This window comes from Prionailurus viverrinus, chromosome E1 (assembly GCF_022837055.1).
Source record: "Prionailurus viverrinus isolate Anna chromosome E1, UM_Priviv_1.0, whole genome shotgun sequence".
NCBI lineage: Eukaryota > Metazoa > Chordata > Mammalia > Carnivora > Felidae > Prionailurus > Prionailurus viverrinus.
Genome location: NC_062574.1, coordinates 47,146,117 through 47,167,135, shown reverse-complemented (window position 1 = coordinate 47,167,135; position 21,019 = coordinate 47,146,117). Strand labels below are relative to the sequence as shown.

At 42.4% G+C, this 21,019-nt stretch overlaps 1 protein-coding gene and 2 non-coding genes across 5 annotated transcripts in view; 2 read left to right on the top strand and 1 right to left on the bottom strand.

The window, feature by feature from the left end:
* Positions 1 to 19,245, bottom strand: part of NUP85 (nucleoporin 85) — a 37,436-nt gene extending 18,191 nt beyond the window's left edge. Inside the window, exons 1-7 of one of the 3 annotated variants that reach the window (XM_047831597.1) lie at positions 19,120 to 19,245; positions 15,029 to 15,122; positions 12,078 to 12,240; positions 5,977 to 6,113; positions 5,400 to 5,443; positions 4,325 to 4,394; positions 3,033 to 3,154 (exon numbers count right to left, since the gene is read on the bottom strand). In XM_047831597.1, the coding sequence (XP_047687553.1) occupies positions 3,033 to 3,154; positions 4,325 to 4,394; positions 5,400 to 5,443; positions 5,977 to 6,113; positions 12,078 to 12,240; positions 15,029 to 15,122; positions 19,120 to 19,152 (663 nt within the window). In that variant the 5' untranslated portion in view covers positions 19,153 to 19,245. Of the gene's footprint in view, positions 1 to 3,032; positions 3,155 to 4,324; positions 4,395 to 5,399; positions 5,444 to 5,976; positions 6,114 to 12,077; positions 12,241 to 15,028; positions 15,123 to 18,988; positions 19,068 to 19,119 lie in introns of those variants that run through there. The other 2 variants (XM_047831598.1, XM_047831599.1) reach the window with 2 other exon arrangements.
* Positions 7,472 to 7,578, top strand: LOC125152293 (U6 spliceosomal RNA). The gene has a single exon (XR_007147142.1). It is a non-coding gene; the product is annotated as a U6 spliceosomal RNA (small nuclear RNA).
* LOC125152296 (U6 spliceosomal RNA) lies at positions 13,277 to 13,383 on the top strand. The gene has a single exon (XR_007147145.1). It is a non-coding gene; the product is annotated as a U6 spliceosomal RNA (small nuclear RNA).
* Positions 19,246 to 21,019: the final 1,774 nt, after the last annotated feature.

Sequence of the window (21,019 nt, the reverse complement as noted above, 5' to 3'; positions counted from 1 at the left end):
TGCCTGGGTGGCGCAGTCGGTTAAGCGTCCGACTTCAGCCAGGTCACGATCTCATGGTCCGTGAGTTCGAGCCCTGCGTCAGGCTCTGGGCTGATGGCTCAGAGCCTGGAGCCTGTTTCTGATTCTGTGTCTCCCTCTCTCTCTGCCCCTCCCCCGTTCATGCTCTGTCTCTCTCTGTCCCAAAAATAAAATAAACGTTGAAAAAAAAATTTCTTTTAATATCTACTTATTTTTGAGAGACAGAGTGCAAGCGGGTGAGGGTCAGAGAGAGAGAGGGAGACACAGCAGGCTCCAGGCTCTGAGCTGTCAGCACAGAGCCTCACGCAGGGCTCGAACCCACAAACTGTGAGATCGTGACCTGAGCCGAAGTTGAACGCTAAACCGACTGAGCCACCTAGGCACCCCAGGAATCAATAATATATATTTAATAAGGTATCTTTTTAAACAAAAACATATATAACACAAGGTTACATACTGATCAGCTGACAAAACATGATCAGAGGCCAGAAGAACCCTGTATTACAGTAATCAGTAATACAATGTTCCAGGCAACTTTACAGACCCTAACCGTTATGAATAATGACAATCAACAGTAATATACACACAAGTATATATGTAAAACATACATAGTAACATTCTCCCTTACTAAGTCATGCTGAAAAAAGCCAAGGATATATATGCTGACAAATCCCCAATTTCTCTAACCTGGACTTCCTTCTCTGGATTCCAGACTTGTATATCTTACAGCCTTAGTCAGTGTCTCCACTTGGATTTCATAGGCATCTTAAACATAGCATGTCTAAAAGTAAACACCCAGATGCCTCCAACTCACCAACCTGATCATCCTACCTTCTCTTCTTACACACACACACACACACGCACGCACGCACATCCAACGCACGCACATCCAATCTATTAGCAAATCTCACCAACTGTATCTGTATGCTGCACCAGAATCTAATCAATTCTCACGACCTCCTCTGCTCAGCTCCTACACTTGTCCAAGTCCCCAACATCTTTGCCTGGTTTAGTACCATAGCCTCTAGACTGGTCTCTGCTTCTGCCCTTGCTCCGTCCTCAGTAGGGCAGCCAGAGAGCCTTGAAAACCTACATCAGATCATGGTGTACCTTTGCTCAGCTCTCCAAAGCCCCCCTCACCCCATCTGACTCCAAGGTAAAACAGGAGCTCTGTGTCTATCAACCAGCTTACACACATTTATGTGCTTTAATTTCATCATTACATGATCTTAAACATGATCTGATCACTATCCCTGTTGCACATAAGAAACTAACGGCAGTTAAATAACTCATTCAAGACCCCACAGCTAGTTAGAGGCAGAGCTGGGATGCTAACCCAGGCAGTTTGGCACCACAGACCATGTTCCTACCACTCTGCTCTACAGCCTCTCTCAAAGCTAAAGTCCTAGGACAGTCCAGGGGGCCCTATGATCTGGCCCTTTGGCTCTCTGCCCTTACCTCCCCAACTCCAGCCCTTGCTCCCTCTGCTCCTCGTCCCACTGTGCCTCCAGGTCAGAGCGCTTGCAGGTCTCACTGCCTGCAATGCTCTTTCCCCTCCTTTGGCCCAGCGCCCCTCCTCCCATATCACCTCATGAGGGTGGCCTTCCCGGACTCCCCTGCTCTCCATACCACTGGGCTTCACTGTGAGGCATGCTACGTATTTTACTTGTTTCTGTATTTATTTTCTGTCTCCCCACCCAAGATGTAAGACTCAGAAGAGCAGGAATCTTTGCCCACTTTGGTCACAGTTGTTTTCCCCAGTGCCTTGCAAACAGGAGTGCTTGATAAATATTCAGTGAATGAATCAGAGACTTAAAATCTGGGCCCAAGATTTCCTGTCTCGAAGGCAACAATTCTTTACCTGAATTCCATATTTTGTAAGTTTAATCAACCTTCCATTATTCAGGTCAACTGCAATCTTCTCCCCAGGCCCTCCCAAATGGGTCACAAGTCAGGAAAGGTAAATGGAAAAAAGCATTGCTTTCATAGGCACAGAATACATACATACATACATACGTACATACACACACAACACCAAGAGACATGCTGACCTTCTTCACGGTTGTTGTTGTTTTTAAGTTTTTTTTTTTTTTTTTTTTTGTAACGTTTATTTATTTTTGGGACAGAGAGAGACAGAGCACGAACGGGGGAGGGGCAGAGAGAGAGGGAGACACAGAATCGGAAACAGGCTCCAGGCTCTGAGCCATCAGCCCAGAGCCTGACGCGGGGCTCGAACTCCCGGACCGCGAGATCGTGACCTGGCTGAAGTCAGACGCTTAACCGACTGCGCCACCCAGGCGCCCCTTAAGTTTTTATTTATCTTGAGAGAGAGAGAAAGTGCGAGTGGGTGAGAGGCAGAGAGAGAGAAGAGAGAGAATTCCAAGCAGGCTCTGTACTGTCAGTGCAGAGCCCAATATGGAGCTCGAACTCACGAACCACGAGATCATGACCTGAGCCAAAGTTGGACACTTAACCAACTGAGCCACCCAGGCGCCCCTGAGACCTGTTGACTCCCAAACTGATAATCCAAAATGACTTCAGGATCATCAATCTTTAATAGCTGTATGGACCTATAATTTACACACCACCAACATTCACCTATTTAAGTAGTAAGTTTACAGAGTTGTGCACCATCATTACAATCCAGTTTTATAACATTTCTATCACCTCAAAACCCCTCATGTTTATTTACATTAAGCTCCCACCCCCAGCCCCTATCAATCAGGTTTGTATTACCCCATCTTCTCTTCTCTTCCTTAGATTCACAAAGAAACTAAATTTCTCTGCTCACCAGAAAGCCTACAAAGCATTACTTTTTTTTACACGAAAACTTAGTTCTAAACTCTTCTGTGGATCAGGGAAGCAAAGATCTAAGAGCATCTCCATAATCACAGACCCAAGAACCACTCTGAGTGTGAGCAGGCTCAGCAGGCAACCCTCAGGCCTGCCTATGAATACTGGGAAAACACTGTGAGGTGAAAGTCAGGAAGGCCCAACCTGCATGAGGTCCTTACCAAGTTCCAGAAGCTCTCATGCTTGCTTGGATTCTCACTGCCCAGGACATCTGCCAACAAACTGTCCACCTCACATACATGCAGTCGGACCCAGTCAAGGAGGTGGAGGAGGAGAGGGCCGGCTAGGAGGAAAGACTCTTGTCACACACAAACCTCAGCTTCATCTGTAGCAAATTCCACTTTCCCACAGTACGGACAGAAAGTATAGGGCAGAGAAGAGAACTATGGAGAAGTGGTTTATCCCTCGTAGGTGGGCACACATATGGCCCTGAATAAAGGACTGGGCTGACAAATGGACCTTTAGGAATACTTCCTCTGAGCCAGGCAGCTCCACCTTTCACTGAATCTTTGATAGGGCTGAATCTCACCACTTTCACCACGCCCAATTCTTCACAACGATGCAGTGTGCAATGGCCAGGTAAGGAACAGCCACTTAGGGACTGGTACTGATTAGGTGCTAGGTAAGCAACAATGACAGAAACACAGCAACAGCCCTCAAGATATACTGGAGGCAGTAAACATAGAAACAACTAATTTTCATTTCAAGTTGCTCAGGACTTTAGCAGGAATGGGAGTAAAAAGCTATGACTACAGAGATTACTAACACTCATTTATGGGTAACAGCAAACATAAACTATCAAGAGATACCAAAAAAAAAAAAAAAAAAAGCCTGCAACACCTCCACAGAGAGCAAGGATACCGTACCGCCCACAATTTGGTTCAAGAACATGCAATAATTCAGAATGGACAGTTCACGTGTAGAGCTGCCCCTGCCCCAATCACTGGTGACAGAATTCTCCAAGTGACTTTGCCTCCCACCATATAATCCCTCACATTCTTAAAAGTTTCTCTTTCTTTTAAATTTTTCAACAACGGACCTTTATTATTTCACACTTCTGGAGGCCAGAAGTCTGAGATCAAGTAGTAAGCAGAGTTGGCTCCTTCTGAGGCTAGGAGGGAGAACCCATTCCATGCCCCTCCCCTGACTTCTCCTAAAACTTTCACAAGCTTGACCAGTCCACAACATAAATACTGACCACCCCTATCATACAGCAGTTTAACATGTTTTACTGGTGTTTTTCAGGGGCCACCAGCCTAACATTTTAGGTTTTCAGGTGGCATTTTCTAAGAGGTGACAAAATGGCAGGCTTCTTTGGGTGTTACGTACAACTTTCTGATGGTTACGTTGATGTAGAGTGATGAAAAGAGCATTCTGGGCAATTAAACTCTCATCATGACATGCAGGAAAGGTAGATACCTTTGATGTTGGGAAGGGATGATTCCATGCTCACCTGGGGCTACTTCAATAAAAAGAATCTCACAAAGATTCCAAATAAGCTCCATTGCTGACAAAATGGAGACCTAAGGAAGAAATGGAGACAAGACTGTAACTGAAAACATTCCTGATATTTGCTCTCAGAGCAAAGGAATGAAGCACATGATGGTCATTCATTATTAACCCAACATTTACTGAATATTCCTATGGAAATCCCACAGGATTTCCCACAGGGAATTCAGTGAGAGAATTTTAGGGGATGGTACGCAGACTAACATTGTTTTTTTTTAATAGTTCTCATTTTAGTTTAATGTGCGTTATAGAAAAATATAATTAGCCCATCACGCCCATGGTCTTGATGAATATTAGGATTTAGAAAGAGGCTCTGAGTAAAATGGAAGATGATTTTTAGAAAAATTTATTCAGTAAATAATATTAAGAATTCTACAGATATACCAAAAATCATGAAGGTGGTATCAAGGGACTAAAGTTTAAGAAAGTCTACTAAAAAGCAAACCTAATATAAGACCCAAAAATAAGTCAGGTATGGACCCTGCCCTAGGAAATATTCAGTCCCCTTCCCCACCATCCTTTCATACAAAAACACAGACGACCTTAATCAGAGAAAATAAATGCTTTGCTGCACCAATCCCTACTCACTGAGCTTGAACACTATCAAGATTCTACCAAAGAAAGAGAATTCTTTCAGCCATCTTCCAGCTCCAACAAAATAAACAACTCAGTAAAAATGCTGGGTCACGAGCTGAGTCCAGCTTATAAAAATAAGCAGTGGTTCCAAAAGCTCAGTTCACTACCTCAGGTGACACAATGTGGTTAGGACTGATATTTCCCCATAAGAATTGTAAATTCATACAAGTACTTATCAGGCACACCCTTGTGTTCCAATGCATTATGCCTTGAAGGGGGCACCAAGAAGTTCAAGATGATCCTTACCGCCCCCAAGGAGTTGCCTGTCTACCTGGTAAGAAAGACTTGTACATAACAATGACTGCAAAGCCACCCCAGGTGGGTGCTGAGGATGCAGAAGGACATAACGGTGCCAGGACAACAAAGGCAGGCGGTGCCCCTACCTGGCTGCTGAACTGGCGACCACTGGCTGGATCTTTAGCAGCAACTAACAAAACACAAAACATTTTGAAGTAAGCAATGAAACTTTTAGTCTCATACTTATAGCTTCATATACAAGGTTCTTTGCTTGTGCCTATTTCCTCTAATGACTACCAATTTTCACTGTAAGTTTTTAAAAAGTGCTTCATATCTCTTTGTTGCAGATCAATGATTTGCAAACCCAATGCCCTTAAGTTACAAGCAACACTTTCAACTGCAACAGAACAGAGACCATCATGTTATAAAAGACTTTACTCAGCACCCAGAAATCACATGGCTCTCAAGGTTATGGTGATTTTAAATTGTGAAAGTAAAAGAACTGGGAATATGATTTCAAAGATCTTTAATTTGGCCGTTAGTCTCACACCTGTCAACTCAATATGTTCTAACTTGAAAAACGTACTCAAGACGATTGCCAAAATATTAGGTTACATAAGATGGGAAAGTAAGATTTTTGAACTGTAAAGTCAAATAGACTTTACCTTGCAGTATTGACAAATATTTCAATTACTGTAACATGTACACACACAAAATCCTTACTTGCAGCCTGGTGCATTTCCTCCATACAGGCTCTTATGACTGATCGGTAGTTCTTACTCACTCGGACCAATCTACAAAAATGAAATGACATACAACAGGAACATGGAGCATCTTGTAGTGACAAAAAGCAAGGAAGTCTGCAATAGAAGATAAGAGCTTGCTCAAATACAGGAGCCAACCTGAAGGAGTCTTAACGGCCTAAGCTGGAACAACTTTAGCATAAAAATAAGTAACATATAAGATAACCCATTGAGTACAAAAAATATCCCAGAGGGGCGCCTGGGTGGTTCAGTCAGTTAGGCGTCTGACTTCAGCTCAGGTCATGATCTTGCAGTCCGGGAGTTTGAGCCCTGCGTTGAGCTCTGCGCTGACAGCTCAGAGCCTGGAGCCTGCTTCAGATTCTATCTCATCTCTCTCTGCCCCTCCCCTGCTTTCACTGTGTCTCTCTCTCAAAAAATAAAATAAAAACATAAAAAAATTATTTTAAATAAATAAATATCCCCGAATCCATAGTGATATTAATTGTTGCAAACGAGATCTACTGATAGACACTAAAAATAATGGTTGAAAATTTAAAGAGAAATAGAATTTGCATAATCTCAAAGTTTCTCCTCCAAATACCCATTAGTTACAAAGGAAAGATGGTAATTTTACAGTGGAGAAACCCAGTAGAAACCACATTAACCAAGTGATGAAGGTCAATAAACTCCGTAATAAAACTTCAACATGATAAACCCCATAATATGATGTACTGAAGACACATCATACCAGTTCTGTGGTATTCTTACTAAAAATGCATGATCTCAAAAACGATACATAACCTTTGTCCAATCATGAGAAAACAGACAAACCCAAATGGAGGGACAGCACCAAAATAACTGGCCAATATTTTTCAAAAGTGTCAAAGTCATAAAGAAGACTATGGGAAAAAAATTAAATGCAACCTCAGTCACAGAAGAGAAAAAAAGGCCATTAGTGTAAAAACTAGTGAAATTCAAATGAAGTCTTCAAGCATACTGCATTGATGTTTAAGTTTCCTGGTTTAAGTGACAGTAATATGGTAACATATAGATATTAACATTATAAAGCTAGATGAAGGATATGCAGTAATCCATTATTCTTGTACCTTTTCTGTAAATCCAAAATTACTTCAAGATAAAGTCTTTTTAAAAAAGGAAGTGACGGGGCGCCTGGGTGGCTCATTCGGTTAAGCTCAAGTCATGATCTCATGGTTCATGAGATCCAGCCCCACATTGGGCTCTATACTGACAGCACCGAGCCTGCTTAGGATTCTCTCTCTGCCCTTCCTGTGAGCACACATGCATGCACGCTCTTTCAAAATAAACATTAAAAAAAAAAAGAAAATGACAAAACATAACAAACATCCACAGAAAGTAACTGGTTTAGTTACCAAGATGCAGTCCTTAGCAACAAAAACAGTTCTAGAAGAAGAGACCTAAAGACCACCTATTCGTTCCATTTAAAAATGAACAGCATGCTTCCTTCAGTAGCACATATACTAATATTGGAACAATACAGAGAAGACTGGCATGGCCCCTGAGCAAGGATGACATTCAAGTTTGTGAAGTGTTCCATATTTTTTAGAACATATAGAATTGTTAAATCACTATATTGCACACCTGAAAATAACATAACACTGTATGTTAATTATCCTGGAATTAAATCAAAAAAAGAATAGCAACATTCTGCATATGACCTACAACAAGACTGGCAGGAGGTAAAGCAATCTGCACGTATTCCCTCACCCAATCCTCACTACCCCACATCCCCTTTCACTGCCAAGATTCAGGTCCAGATAAATAATTCAGCCAAAAAAATAAGGTGATATGCTAACCCCGATACACAGAACAGGAGCTATCACCCCACCATTAGGATGGCATTCATTCATTCGTTCAACATTTTAGAGCATATATTTTATTTTTTTTATGTTTACTTATTTTGAGAGAGAGCAAGGGGGAGGGGCATAGAGAGAGGAAGAGAGAGAATCCCAAGCAGGCTCTGCACTGACAGCACAGGGCTCAATCTCACATACTGATCTCACATATCATGAGATCAAGACCTGAGCCGAAATCAAGAGGTGAATGCTGACTCTTGATTCTGTCTGAGCCACCCAGATGCCCTTAGAGCACGTACTTTATAAACGTGCAAGGGTATGTGGGAACAGAGGGCCCACATAAATAAGACAAGTTCCCTGCCTTCCAGGAATTACAGGACCTTCGACATGTTTTTCTCTTAGAATAATGATGTTTGAGTCACCAATATTCTATTACCAGAGCCTCTTGAAACCAGTGATTCCCTCCCTCTCTGCCATCCCCCCGAAGCTGACTAGGGTATCCTCCAGAATGAGTCATTTGTAAAATTTTACGAGGAAGTAAAATACTGTGATACTGTGATTTATAAGAAATAAACATCGGGGCAGCCGGGTGACTTAGTCAGTTGAGTGTCCGACTTTGGCTCAGGTCATGATCTCCCAGTTCATGAGTTCAAGCCCCCAAATCAGGCTCGCTACTATCAACCCGTCAGCACAGAGCCCACTTAGGATCCTCTGTCCCCCTGGGGCACCCGGGTGGCTCAGTTGATTGAGTGTCTTCAACCAACTTCAGCTCAGGTCATGATCTCATGGTTCATAGGTTCAAGCCCTACGTCAGGCTCTGTGTGGACAGCCTGGAGCCTGCTTTGAATTCTGTGTCTGTCTCTCTGCCCCTCCCCTACTCATGCTCTTACTCTCTCTCAGAAATAAACAAACACTGGGGGACCTGGGTGGCTCAGTCGTTGAACATCCAACTTCGGCTCAGGTCACAATCTCACAGTTTGTGAGTTCGAGCCCCGTGTCAGGCTCTGTGCTGACAGCTCAGAGCCTGGAGCCTGCTTCAGATTTTGTGCCCTCCCTCTCTCTCCACCCCACCCCCTGCTTGTGCTCTGTCTCTCCCTGTCTTTCAAAAATGAATAAACATGTAAAAAAAAAAAGAAAGAAAGAAAGAAAGAAAGAAAGAAAGAAAGAAAGAAAGAAAGAAAGAAAGAAACATTAAAATTTAAAACAGGGAAGCCTGGAAGGTTAAATAGGTTAAGCGGCCAACTTTGGCTCAGGTCATGATCTAGCAGTTCATTAAGTTCAAGCCCCTTGTCAGGCTCTGTGCTGACGGCTCAAAGCCTGGAGCCTACTTCAGATTGTGTCTCCTTCTCTCTCTGCCCCTCCCCCACTTGTGTGCAGACACTCTCTCAAAAATAAACAACCTTAAAAATCTTTCTTTAAAAAAAAAAAAAAAAGGATCCTCCATCCCCTTCTCTCTGCCTCTCCCCATCTTGCACTCTCCTAAAAATAAGTTGTTTTTTTTTTTTAAAGAAAGAAAGAAACATCTAGTCTTTATCCTAGTCCCTGACACAAGATTCCTATAATCCTTGTGAATTCCTAAGTGATGAGAGCATCAGGAGCACCTTACGTTCTATTGAGGCCATTCTGGGTGGGCTCCTGGATTGGGGTTGGTCAAAGAAAGACTCAGCCATCAACAGAAGACCGAAATCTTCTGCTGTGCTAGGGTGGCCTGTCAGTCAGTCTAGATCTCAGCTCTTGATCTTGGCTCATGATCTCGGCTCAGGTCAAGATCTCCTGGTTCCTGAGATAGAGCCCAACAGGCTCAGGTCAAGATCTCCTGGTTCCTGAGATAGAGCCCAACAGGCTCAGGTCACGATCTCCTGGTTGAGACAGAGCTCCATGTCAGGCTCTGCACTGAGCATGGAGCCTGCTTAAGATTCTCTTTCTCTCTTTCTCTCTCTTTCTCTCTCTCTCTTTCTCTCTCTCTCTCTCTCTCTCTCTCTCTCTCTCCCCCCCCCCTTCCCCAATCACACACTTTCTCAAAAACAAATAAAAATAAAAAAAGAGAGGCGCTTGGGTGGCTCAGTGAGTCGAGCATCCAGCTTCAGCGCAGGCCACGATCTCACGGTTCATGGGTTCGAGCCCCGTGTCGGGCTCTGTGCTGACAGCTTAGAGCCTGGAGCCTGCTTCAGATCTGTGTCTCCCTCTCACTCCACCCCTCTCCTGCTCGTGCTCTGTCTCTCTCAAAAATAAACATTAAAAAATATAAAATTAAAATTAAATTAAAATAGAAATTTTCAGCCCTGCACCCTACCTCTCTGGAGAGGGGAGAGGAGCTGGAAATGGAGTTAATAATTGATCATGCCTCCCTCCATAAAATCCCAATAGTATGGAGTTCAGAGAACTTCCAGGTGGGTATATAAATCCACGTACCAGGAGGGAGACACACCCAAACTCCACAGGGACAGAAGTTCCTGTACTCCAAACCCTCCCAGACCTTGTCCTATTTATCTCTTCACCTAGCTATTCATCTGTATCTTTTATCATATTCTTTAATAAATTGGTAAGCTAAGTGTTTCCCTGAGTTCTGTGAGCCACTCTAGCAAATTCATTGAACATGAGGAGGTTTGGGAACCTCCAATTTGTAGCTGGGCCAGAAAAATGCTTTAAGTAACGTGGGAATGCACTAACTGCAATTCACATGTGAAGCAGGGAACAGTCTTGTGGGACTAAGCCCTTAACCTATGAAATCTGATCTCCAGGTAGATAGGGTCAAAATTGAGTTAAATTATATGATACCCAGGGGACCTGGCAGGCTGTCAGTAAAGCATGTGACTTTTTATTTTTGAGAGAGAGACAGAGAGCAAGTTGGGGAGGGGCAGAGCAAGAGGGAGACAGAATCCCAAGAGTCAGATGAGTAACCAACTGAGCCACCCAGGCACCCCAAGCATGCAACTCTTTATCTTCCGGTCGTGAGTTCAAGCCCCATACTGGGAAATACAGCTTACTTTAAAAAAACAAAACAAAAAAAACACAAAAAATTATAGGATACCCAGCTGGTGTGACAGAATTGTTTGGTGCCATACATCTGGCATCAGAAGTGAATATGGGGGTGCCTGGTGGCTCAGTCGGCTCAGTGTCCAACTCATGGTTTTGGCTCAGGTCATGATCTCACGGACAGTGCAGAGCCTGCTTAGAATTCTCTCTCTCCCCCCACTCTGCTTGAAATTCGGTCTATCCTTTCTCTCTGCCCCTCCCCCGCTCATGCTTTCTCTCTTTCAAAATGAATTTAAAAAATTTTAAATAAACAAACAAGGGGAGCCTGAGTGACTCAGTCTGTTCAGCGTCCAACTTTGGCTCAGGTCATGTCATCACAGTTCGTGAGTTCGAGCCATATATCGGGCTCTCTACTGTCCGAATGGACCGAGGACTCCGTTTCAGATCCTGTCTCCCTCTCTCTCTGCTCCTCCTCCACTTGCATGCACTCTAAAATAAACATTTAAAACAAACAAAAAAAAAAACCAAAGAAATGAATATGGCAGTAGTGTGTAACAAAGGAGACACACAACAGGAAGGAAAAACTTTTTTCCCCCAATACAAATACCAACACTGCCCATGCTCTAACTGTATTTATGGACACTGATAAAAAACTAACATAAAGGTTCTCACACTCCATGGTGCTTAAGACTCACCTGGAGATTTTAGATTTGAGGATCCACCCCAAGAAACTTTAATTTTTATGATCTGAGGTGGGGCCCAGAAATCTGCCATTAACAAGTATCTGATATTGATGCAGTTACCGCATGAACCACACTTCAAACAACCCTAGTCTACATACAGTATAATAGTTTTCTGGTCTCTTACCCAAAATGCCTTGAGAATAATTCTTTAAAGATACAACAAAACTACTTTTTTAAACTCATTTTTATAGTAAGATAATTCCAAAATCTTCCCACAGTGGGACTTCTTTCAGTGATTTTCAGGTGCTTATTTGGCCTAAATTTTCTTCTTTGCAGGGTAAATGAAACAGGAATATAAACAAACAAAAAGTTTATCAAGCCACCAAATCGATCAACAGCCATTTGCACAGTCCCTGAAAGACATTTCATCCCTACCTACCTCCACTGCCCAGGACAGAAGCCTCAAAATAGAACCAGGAGCCCCTTATTTCTCCAGGCACTCCATCCATCATGCAAAAGGACGAGGCAGTTCATTTGGCTTTCACGCTTTAGTTGTGGACTGCAGTACCTACCAGCAGCCTACTTACTGAGCTTTTCTGGATTTTCCAGTCAATTCTTCTTCAATTCTCTGGAGGCCCACAAAGATTCCATGGGATTCATTGAAGAGTTTTCTCAAGATCTGAGAGTAAACATCTATATCCTTTCGGATGATATAGATAAAGGGGCAACCTGGCACAGTCTCTGATTTTTCTGAAACAGGAAAAATTTAACATCGATCACCATTACTCTCATATAACAACTCTATAATTTTTAAATTGAGTTATCTAATTACAACAGCTTCAGCTACTTTGCTAGATTTCATTTTTTAAAGTATGAATTATTTATCAATTATCCACACATGAATTATTTAATATACATGTTTACTTTCAGACTTTACTCCTCAACTGACTGGCTTATTTTATTTTGTTAATGTAACTTCTAGGCCTGGAGTGCCTGGCTGGCTCAGTCAGTGGAGCGTGCAACTCTTGATCTTGGGGCTGAGTTCAAGCCCCATACTGGGTATGGAGATTACTTAAAAATAAAATGTTTAAAAAAATAAAGTAAGCTCTAGGCCCAAAATGGGGCTTGAACTCACAACCCTGATATCAAGAGTCACATGCTCTACTGACTGAGCCAGCCAGGTCCCCTCTCACTGGCTTATTTTGGAACTAACTTTTGCCTCCATCAGTTGAAATATACTAAAAAAATTAAACTCACTTCATACTAGCCTAAATATAACTCAAAAAATATGATAAATCTACAGACAAAATTTTACATAACCTCAAATTCAAGTAAAATTTTTATATCACTTTGTACTGCCATTAGTCCTAAAGCAAAGAATCAAAAGTTAACTGAACTATTTTGCAACACTGATAAAAAGGCTCTACAATGATAAAATATAAACAACCAATTTGTGGAAATTTCTTAGGCAACAGCTTCCCAAACAAGCTATGATGATGTTCAATGGCTCATCTCTGATGAGACTGCAAGAGATGTAAACCTCACGTTTTCAACAATTGAGGACAAACTATCAAATGTTGACAAGCCTTCCCATTAAGTATGAAAAGAGGACAGACATATTCAAAGAAGGTTCTCCTCTGAACAACTGTCCCTTTGGCAGCTTCTATAGCTCTGCCAACCTTGAAATCTTTAATACCAAAATATCCCAGAAACAGTTAGCAACATCAGGGACAATTCTTAACTACAAAATCAAGAAAAACTACATCACTTAAAAATTGCATGAACTGTGCTCACTTCAGCAGCACATATACTAAAGTTCAAACAATACAGAGAAGATTAGCATGACCCATGCACAAGGATGACATGCAAATTCATGAAGCTTCCATATTAAAAAAACAACCAGAGCACCTGGGTGACTCAGTCAGTTAAGTGTCTGACTCTTGATCTCAGCTCAGGTCTTGATCTCAGAGTCATGAGTTCAAGCCCCACACTCAGCTCCACACTTAGCATGGAACCTACTTTAAAAAAAACAAACAAACAAACAAACAAACAAACAAACCAGGGGTGCTGGGTGGCTCAGTTAGTTAAGTGCCCGACTCTGGCATAAGTCGTGATCTCAGTCCACGAGTTTGAGCCCCATATTAGGCTCTTTGTTAGCACAGAGACCGCTTCAAATCCTCTGTCCCCCTCGCTCTCTGCCCCTCCCTTGCTTGCACTCAAGTGCTCTGTCTCTAAATAAATAAATACACTTAAAAAATAAATAAAATCGGGGTGCCTGGCTGGCTCAGTTGGTTAAGCATCCAACTTTAGCTCAGGGCACGATCTCATAGTTGGTGCCCTGCTCTGGGTTCCACACTCTCTCTGTCCCTCTCTCTCTTCCCCTCGCGCACTCGAACTCTCCCATAAATTAATTAAATAAACAAACAAATAAATAAATAAATCTGCATGAACTGCACACGATTTGCCAAAATTTTAACACTTTCATTAGCTCCATCTCCTCTCTATAATAAAAGAAAGCCTCCACATTTGAATAACCTGTCAAAGATCTGCACAAAAATATCTTCAGCATTCCCCAAGACTCGTCTTGAAAAAAAGAAAGCAAAATCAAATGTCAAAATTTAGTTTTATCTTACTAGAAAAGTCTATATCAGAAAGAGAATATCCAAAAAAAAAAAAAAAAGAGAGAGAGAGAGAGAGAGGGAGAGAGAGAAGATCCAGGGTGCCTGGGTAGCTCAATTGGTTGAGTGTTGAACTGATCTTGGCTCAAGTCATGATCTCATAGTTCATGGGTTCAAGCCCCACATGGGGCTCTGCGCTGGTGGTGCTGAGTCTGCTTGACATTCTCTGTCTCCCTCTCTCTCTGCCCCTCCTGGCTCATGCTCTCTCAGGGAGAAAAAACACACACACACACACACAGAGAGAGAGAGAGAGAGAGAGAGAGAGAGAGATATCCATGTCCAAAACCTGATGGAACTTAGAGAATAAGGAAGAGCCACTTCACTCTCCAAATCCTTTGTGCTTTTATCAACAGCCTACAGAATTCGATTAAGTTCACAATAATAAAAGGTAAGGACTTCAAAGTCTTCATAGATCTGCAGTTTCACAATAAAGGGGCTGATGTAAAGGGAATTTAGTGATTCTGGACAAGAAGGGGAAAAAACTTGAAGTTTTTAAATACACAGGAAACATTTCAGGGTGCATGGCTGACTCAGTGGGTAGAACATGCTACTTCTGATCTCAGGGTTGAGTTCAAGCCCCACGTATGTTGTAGAGATTACTTAAATATATTAAAAAATAATAATAATAAATAAAAGAAACCTTTAACACCTGGAAGATTAATTTTTTTCCCCTGGACTCAACATCTGCCAGGTCTCATAAGTTAATGAAAATCTTAAATAGCTAAAGTTTCAAAAGTGAAAACGGTACAAAATAAGTTTAACTGTTTCTTGCCTCAGTCAAATCTGAGAGAAGAAAACAACCAAATGTGCCAAGATGGATAATCTGGAAGAAAAAAAAAAAAACAAAAAAAAAAACCTACCTTTTTTGTTGAAGGAGGTTTCACACACCAGCATCTCTCCTGGACCCCAGTCAAAACACATTTGCTTCTTCTTGGAATTCACTCCTGGAATCAACTAGTAAAAAAAAAAAAAAGCCAAAGAAACTTACTTTTACTAAAGGCTTCGCTTTCAACTGATTTGCAAGTATAACCCTAGAAATCAATGTTCATGAAAGTTAAGTGCTACTCTATGTATACAGCTGAGTGTGGTTGAGATCAAACTAATCTGTTAAAGTCCGAATAAGCAAGTGAGCTTTGTCGGGCACCTCAACCCAGCCTGCCACTTAACAATTACTATACGATAATTTAGTGATCTACAGTTCAGAAAAAGGGAATTTAAAAAAATAGAGAAATTGAAGTGTTTGTTATTCACTAAAAGGAGCCCTCCAATCCCATGGCTTCTGTGCCATCTCTTAGATGAGGACTCTCAATTTTTCTGACTCAGACCAATCCCTTTGAGTCTCAGCTTCATACATCCAACTACCTAATCCACACTTTTATAGGTTACCTAACCTAGGTATAGAGCTATATCCATAACATAAGAACCAATAAAGGACTGTTGATGCTCATCTCCAATTCTCCCCCAACTGGAGCAAAGCTTTCCCCAATTGTTAGGACTGATTTGTGATTCTTCTCTTTCCCTTACCGCCTTTGTCCAATCTATCAGTAAATCCTGTTCTGCTCTTAAATAAGCCTGAATCCAACCACTTACCACGTCTACCAGTCTAATCCAAGCCACCATCAACTCTCACCTGACTGCAACAGCATTTCTCAGTGCCTGAAATGACTCTCCTACATGGTTATTGCCTCTCCCTGTAAATAGATAAAAGCTCACAAGGGCAAAGGACTCCGGGATTCTCATTCACTGCCTAGAAGAGAACGTGGCACAAAACTGGCACTCCATAAATATTTTTGGCAGACGATAAATTTGTTATCAAGACAAATGCACTCAGTTCTTAGGAAGAACTAATGCAGTCATTCAACAACTAAGCAATGTTTAGTAAGCCTTTTTCCGTACTGGGCTCTAGGAATACAATGTGTAATACAGTTTCTGTCCTCCAAATGCTAGCAGTCTACTGAGGAAGTCCAATAAACAGGCAGTAAAAAAAAAAAAAAAAAAAAAAAAAAAGTGGAAAAATGCCAAAGCAGAGAAAAACACAAAAGAGGATGTTTTAGTAGACTCTTAATGGATGAGTGGGCAAGGCAAGGGGGAAACGTTATACACAGTGCTGCTGAGGCAAATGGGTACCCACATGCAGAAAATAAACCTGACATCATAGACAAAATAAAAGTTAGAAACAAATGTAGAGCAAAATCTGTAAAACTTGAAAAGCACAGTAGAAAACCTTTTGATCTTAAAGTAAGCAAAGAGAGGACAAAAAAGTACAAACTACAAAACAATTTATAAATTGGGGCTTCGTCAACATTAAACTTTTGCTCCTCAAAAGACACTGTTAAGAAAATGGAAAGACAAGCCACAGACTGGGAGAAAATATTTGCAAAACACCTATTTGATATCTAGAATATACAAAGAACTCTTACAATTCATTAACAAAAATAACCCAATAACAAAATGGGCAAAAAATTTTAACTGCCACTTCACCGAAGATATACAGATGACTCATATATAAGCATATAAAAAGATGCTCAATATCTGTCATCATTAGGGAAATACAAATCAAAGTAATAATGAGGTACCACTATATACCCACCAGAATGGCAATGGCTAAAATTTAAAAAGATTGACCACACCGGGGCACTTGGGTACTCAATTAAACATCCGATTTCGCCTCAGGTCATGATCGTTTATGAGTCCGAGCCCCACGTTGGGCTCTGTGCTGACAGCTCAGAGCCTGGAGCCTGCTTCGGATTCTGTGTCTCCCTCTCTCTCTGCCCCTCCCCAGCTCTTGCTCTGTCCCTCTCTCTCTCTTTCAAAAATAAATGTAATTTTTAAATAAACAAACAAACAAATAAGTAAAAAGACCGACCATACAAAGAGTTGATGAAGATGTGGAACAACTGGAACCCACATGTTGCTGGTGCAAAAATGGTATTTGAAGAAATGAGTTTATTTTAGCTAAATATGAATCTATCCTATAACCCAGCAATTCTACTTCTAGATATTTGTCTTAGAAGAAAATAAAAAAGGCAACAAAAACCAAAACTTACATTTCTTAAGTATCTTTGAAACAAAAGGATAAAACCACTGGTCTAGAAAAAGAACTAAAAGATTATTCTACCCTCTACTTTGAATCTATACATAAACATCTTTAAATGTGATTACTAACTGGCCTTCACAGGCCTTAATGATAAGCAAATGGGACACCTGGGTGGCTGAGTCGGTTGAGTATCCAACTTTTGATTTCGGCTCAGGTCATGATCCCGGGGTCATGAGACTGAGCCCACATCGGGTTCCACACTGAGTGTGGAGACTGTTTGAGATTCTCTTTCTCTCTCTCCCCCTCTCCCCTGCTTGCTCTCTCTAAAATAACTGAAAAGAGGCGCCTAAGCAGCTCAATCAGTTAAGCATCTGATTCCAGCTCAGGTCATGATCTCATGGTTCCTAAGTACGAGCCCCGCTGACAGCTCTCTGCTGTCAATGCAAAGCCTGTTTTGCATCCTCTGCCTCCCTTGCTCTCTGCCTCTCCCGACTCACGTTGAAGCTCTTTGTCTCTCAAACTTAAATAAACATTAAAAAAAAAAAAAAAAAAAAAAAGGTTGAAACAGGGGCACCTGGACAGCTCAGTCAGTTAAGCATCCGACTTCAGCTCAGGTCATGATCTCACGGTTGGGTTCATGACTTCAAGCCCTGCATCAGGCTCTCTGCAGTCAGCATAGAGCCCACTTCGGATCCTCTGTCTCCATCTCTCTCTGCTCCTCCCCCACTTGTACTCTGTCTCTCTCAAAATAAATAAATAAACTTAAAAAAAAAAAAAAAGCTGAAAGAAAGGAAGAAAAAGTTCCACTGGGGGAGGAAAAAAAAAGTAGAAGTTTCAGCAACTCTGATATTCTAATTTTTCTTCCTGCGGACACTGACATAGTCCCTCCCGATAGATATAAAATATTTCAAGTACTTTATATAGATCTTCAAATTTTAATACTCTGCAGCAGTAAACTTTTTGGAGTTACAACCCACGTTAACTGCTATTTAAGATCTCAGGTCTCGTTTTGTCCAGTTAGCTTTGAAATGACCCCCATCTTTAATTTTCGGTTTTCTCAGACACTGCTTTGCAATCTGATGGCTTTAGCTCAAAACTGGAGGCACATTTCGACTTTCTAAAAAGCAAAGATACGACTTTCTAAAAAGCAAGATCAGGCAACCTGCAGTTTAGTGAAGCCTATCGCTTACCAACAGCTAAGAGGGGCAGAACAAGCCAATGATGGACAAACATATTTTACCTAGCCAGGGAGGGAAGGGAAGGCTTTCCTGAGAAAGAGGATGCAGGTTCTTGCATTTGAAAAACGAGGAGAGAAACCTAATAGAGAAAAAGAGAGGATCCCAGGCAGGGGGAACGGTAGGTGTCTGCGACCTAAAACCCATGAGCGTCTTTATGGACATCATAGATCATTCACATTCGTCATATGCTCTCGTCAAAGTCCAGACAGAAGTGGGAGCAAACAGCAATAAAGACAAGAAGTCTTCGGGGAGAATATGTACTTTCAGCAAACCTCGGGCCAGGACGGCACACGAAGCAGAAGCCAAGCTCACGGTGTCGCGATGTGAAGCTGAGCTCTGCGGCCGAAAAAAAGCCCCAACTGCTCTACGTGGTCCGAGCCCGCTCACTAGAGCACTAGCCCAACGGGAGAAGCTAGGCAAAAATGGGATGGGAAGGCGAGGAAGACAAGACAGGGTGAGGGATGGAGTGAGGCCTCCGAGCCAGGCATTTCTGAGTACACAAAAGAGTAGACACCTAGCGAACACCACGACCCAAACACAAGCACCTTGCTAATGGGACCTCCGAATTGTGGCAACTGAGCTGAGGGAAGGGGAAAGGAGCCTCGAGGGAGCCTGCAGTGACGAAGCAGACACACTCCTCGGACAGCGAAGGCAACACTTTTGCAGGCGCCCTTACAGTGACCGTCGGCTCGCCGTCGAGTTCCTCCATAGCGCTCCGCTTCAGCCACCAAGAATTTCCACAGCCGCTAAAGCTCCCAGCTCAGGCCTCCCGCTCACAACCGGCTGCGAGAGAGGACCCCTCCCGAGCGCCTCCTGCGCTGCCTGCAGGCCCCAACCCCCCACCCCCCATGTAGGGGCCTCTCCTCTCCGCCACGATCCTCCTTCTGCCACACTCTAAACGTGTCGTCCCTTCTTTGCCGGCGACAACACGTCAGGGAAAACAGCGGAAGGGCAGCCTGTCAACCCAGTTATCTTCCAGCCGGGTCAGGCGCCGCCGCGGACGGCCCCGCGCCGGGCAGGGAAAAGGCCCCCCGAGACGGCGGGAGCAGCGGCAGTGCGGCTGCGCGTGCGCGGGCTGGGGCGAGTGCTGGGCCTGGTCTGGGAGCCAGCGAGCCAGCGCGCGGTGTTTCCAGACTCTGGCAATTCTCTCCCTTGTGGGTCTGCAAGTCGCAACTGCTTCGCTGAATGGTGTCCAGGCCTTGTCCAAGCCCCGTCGGGCCACTGGGCTGTGTAGGAAGGCGGTCGCCACCACTCCCACCCCGAAATGTTCAAAAGGCACGTGGACAGAATTGTTGCAGCTGGAAACAACTGTGAAATGGAGGCAGCTGGGCTTGCTTAATTAAATGCAAATACTGGTTTGTTACCTCACCAAGGAAAAGCAGGAAGGGACACTCAAATCAGGGAATCCCAGAATTTGTTAATGGAAAACTCAAAAGTGCTCCAATAATTTAAAGGAGTCGTTTGTTGTAAATGTCATATTCACAAGTACATACACGTACAGGGAAGAAAATAGGAATGCTTCTAAATTTCCAAATAAACTTTTTGAGCAAATTGAAGATAATTGGAAATTTAAAGAGAAGTCGTAGGAAATTCTGCCTGGAAATGTAGTAGCTGCTTTTATTTAGAAAAGAAATTTGATCTGAAAACAAGACATAATTTCAAGATGCTCCTTTCCCTGAGGTGCTGAACGGCCTGTCTGAATTGGTTTAAAAAAAAAAAAAAAAAAAGACGACAGAGTGGTTAGGAAAATCCCGTCTCCCCAATAGTTTGTTCTTTTGAGATACAGACTGTTGGGCAAGGAAGAGAAATCTCGGGGCTATCAAAATTTCATCCAGATCCTTGTCTCTGAAGACAGCCATCCATCCAGAGGATGAAATTTAATGTAGTTTTGCAAAAAATTCCACACTGTCCTACCAACTATGTCTTCCTACATGTTCCAAATGTTTCAGTTTCACTGATCTGTTTCTTTTCTTTTTTTGATTATTATTTTAATTTACATCCAAGTTAGTTAGCATATAGTGCAATAATGATTTAAGGAGTAGAATCCAGTGATTCATCCCCTACATATAAACCCCAGTGCTAATCCCAAGTGTCTTCCTTAATGCCACCTGCCCATTTAGCCCATTCCCCCACCCACAACCCTTCCAGCAACCCTCAGTTCTCTATATTTAAGAGTCTCTTATGTTTTGTCTCCCTCCCTGTTTTTATAGCATTTTTACTTCCCTTCTGTTCATCTGTTTTGTATCTTAAATTTCACATATGAATGAAGTCATATGATACTTGTCTTTCTCTAATTTCACTTAGCACAATACACTCTAGTTCCATCCACGTTGTCGTAAATGGCAAGATTTCATTATTTTTGATTGCCGACTAATACTCCATTGTATATATATATACCACATCTTCTTTATCCATTCATCTGTTGATGGGCATTTGGGCTCCGTCCAAGCTTTGGCTATTGTTGATAGTGCTGCTATAAACATTGGGGTGCATGTTCCCCGTCGAAACAGCACACCTGTATCCTTTGGATAAATCCCTAGCAATGCAACTGGTGGATCATAGGGTAGTTCTATTTT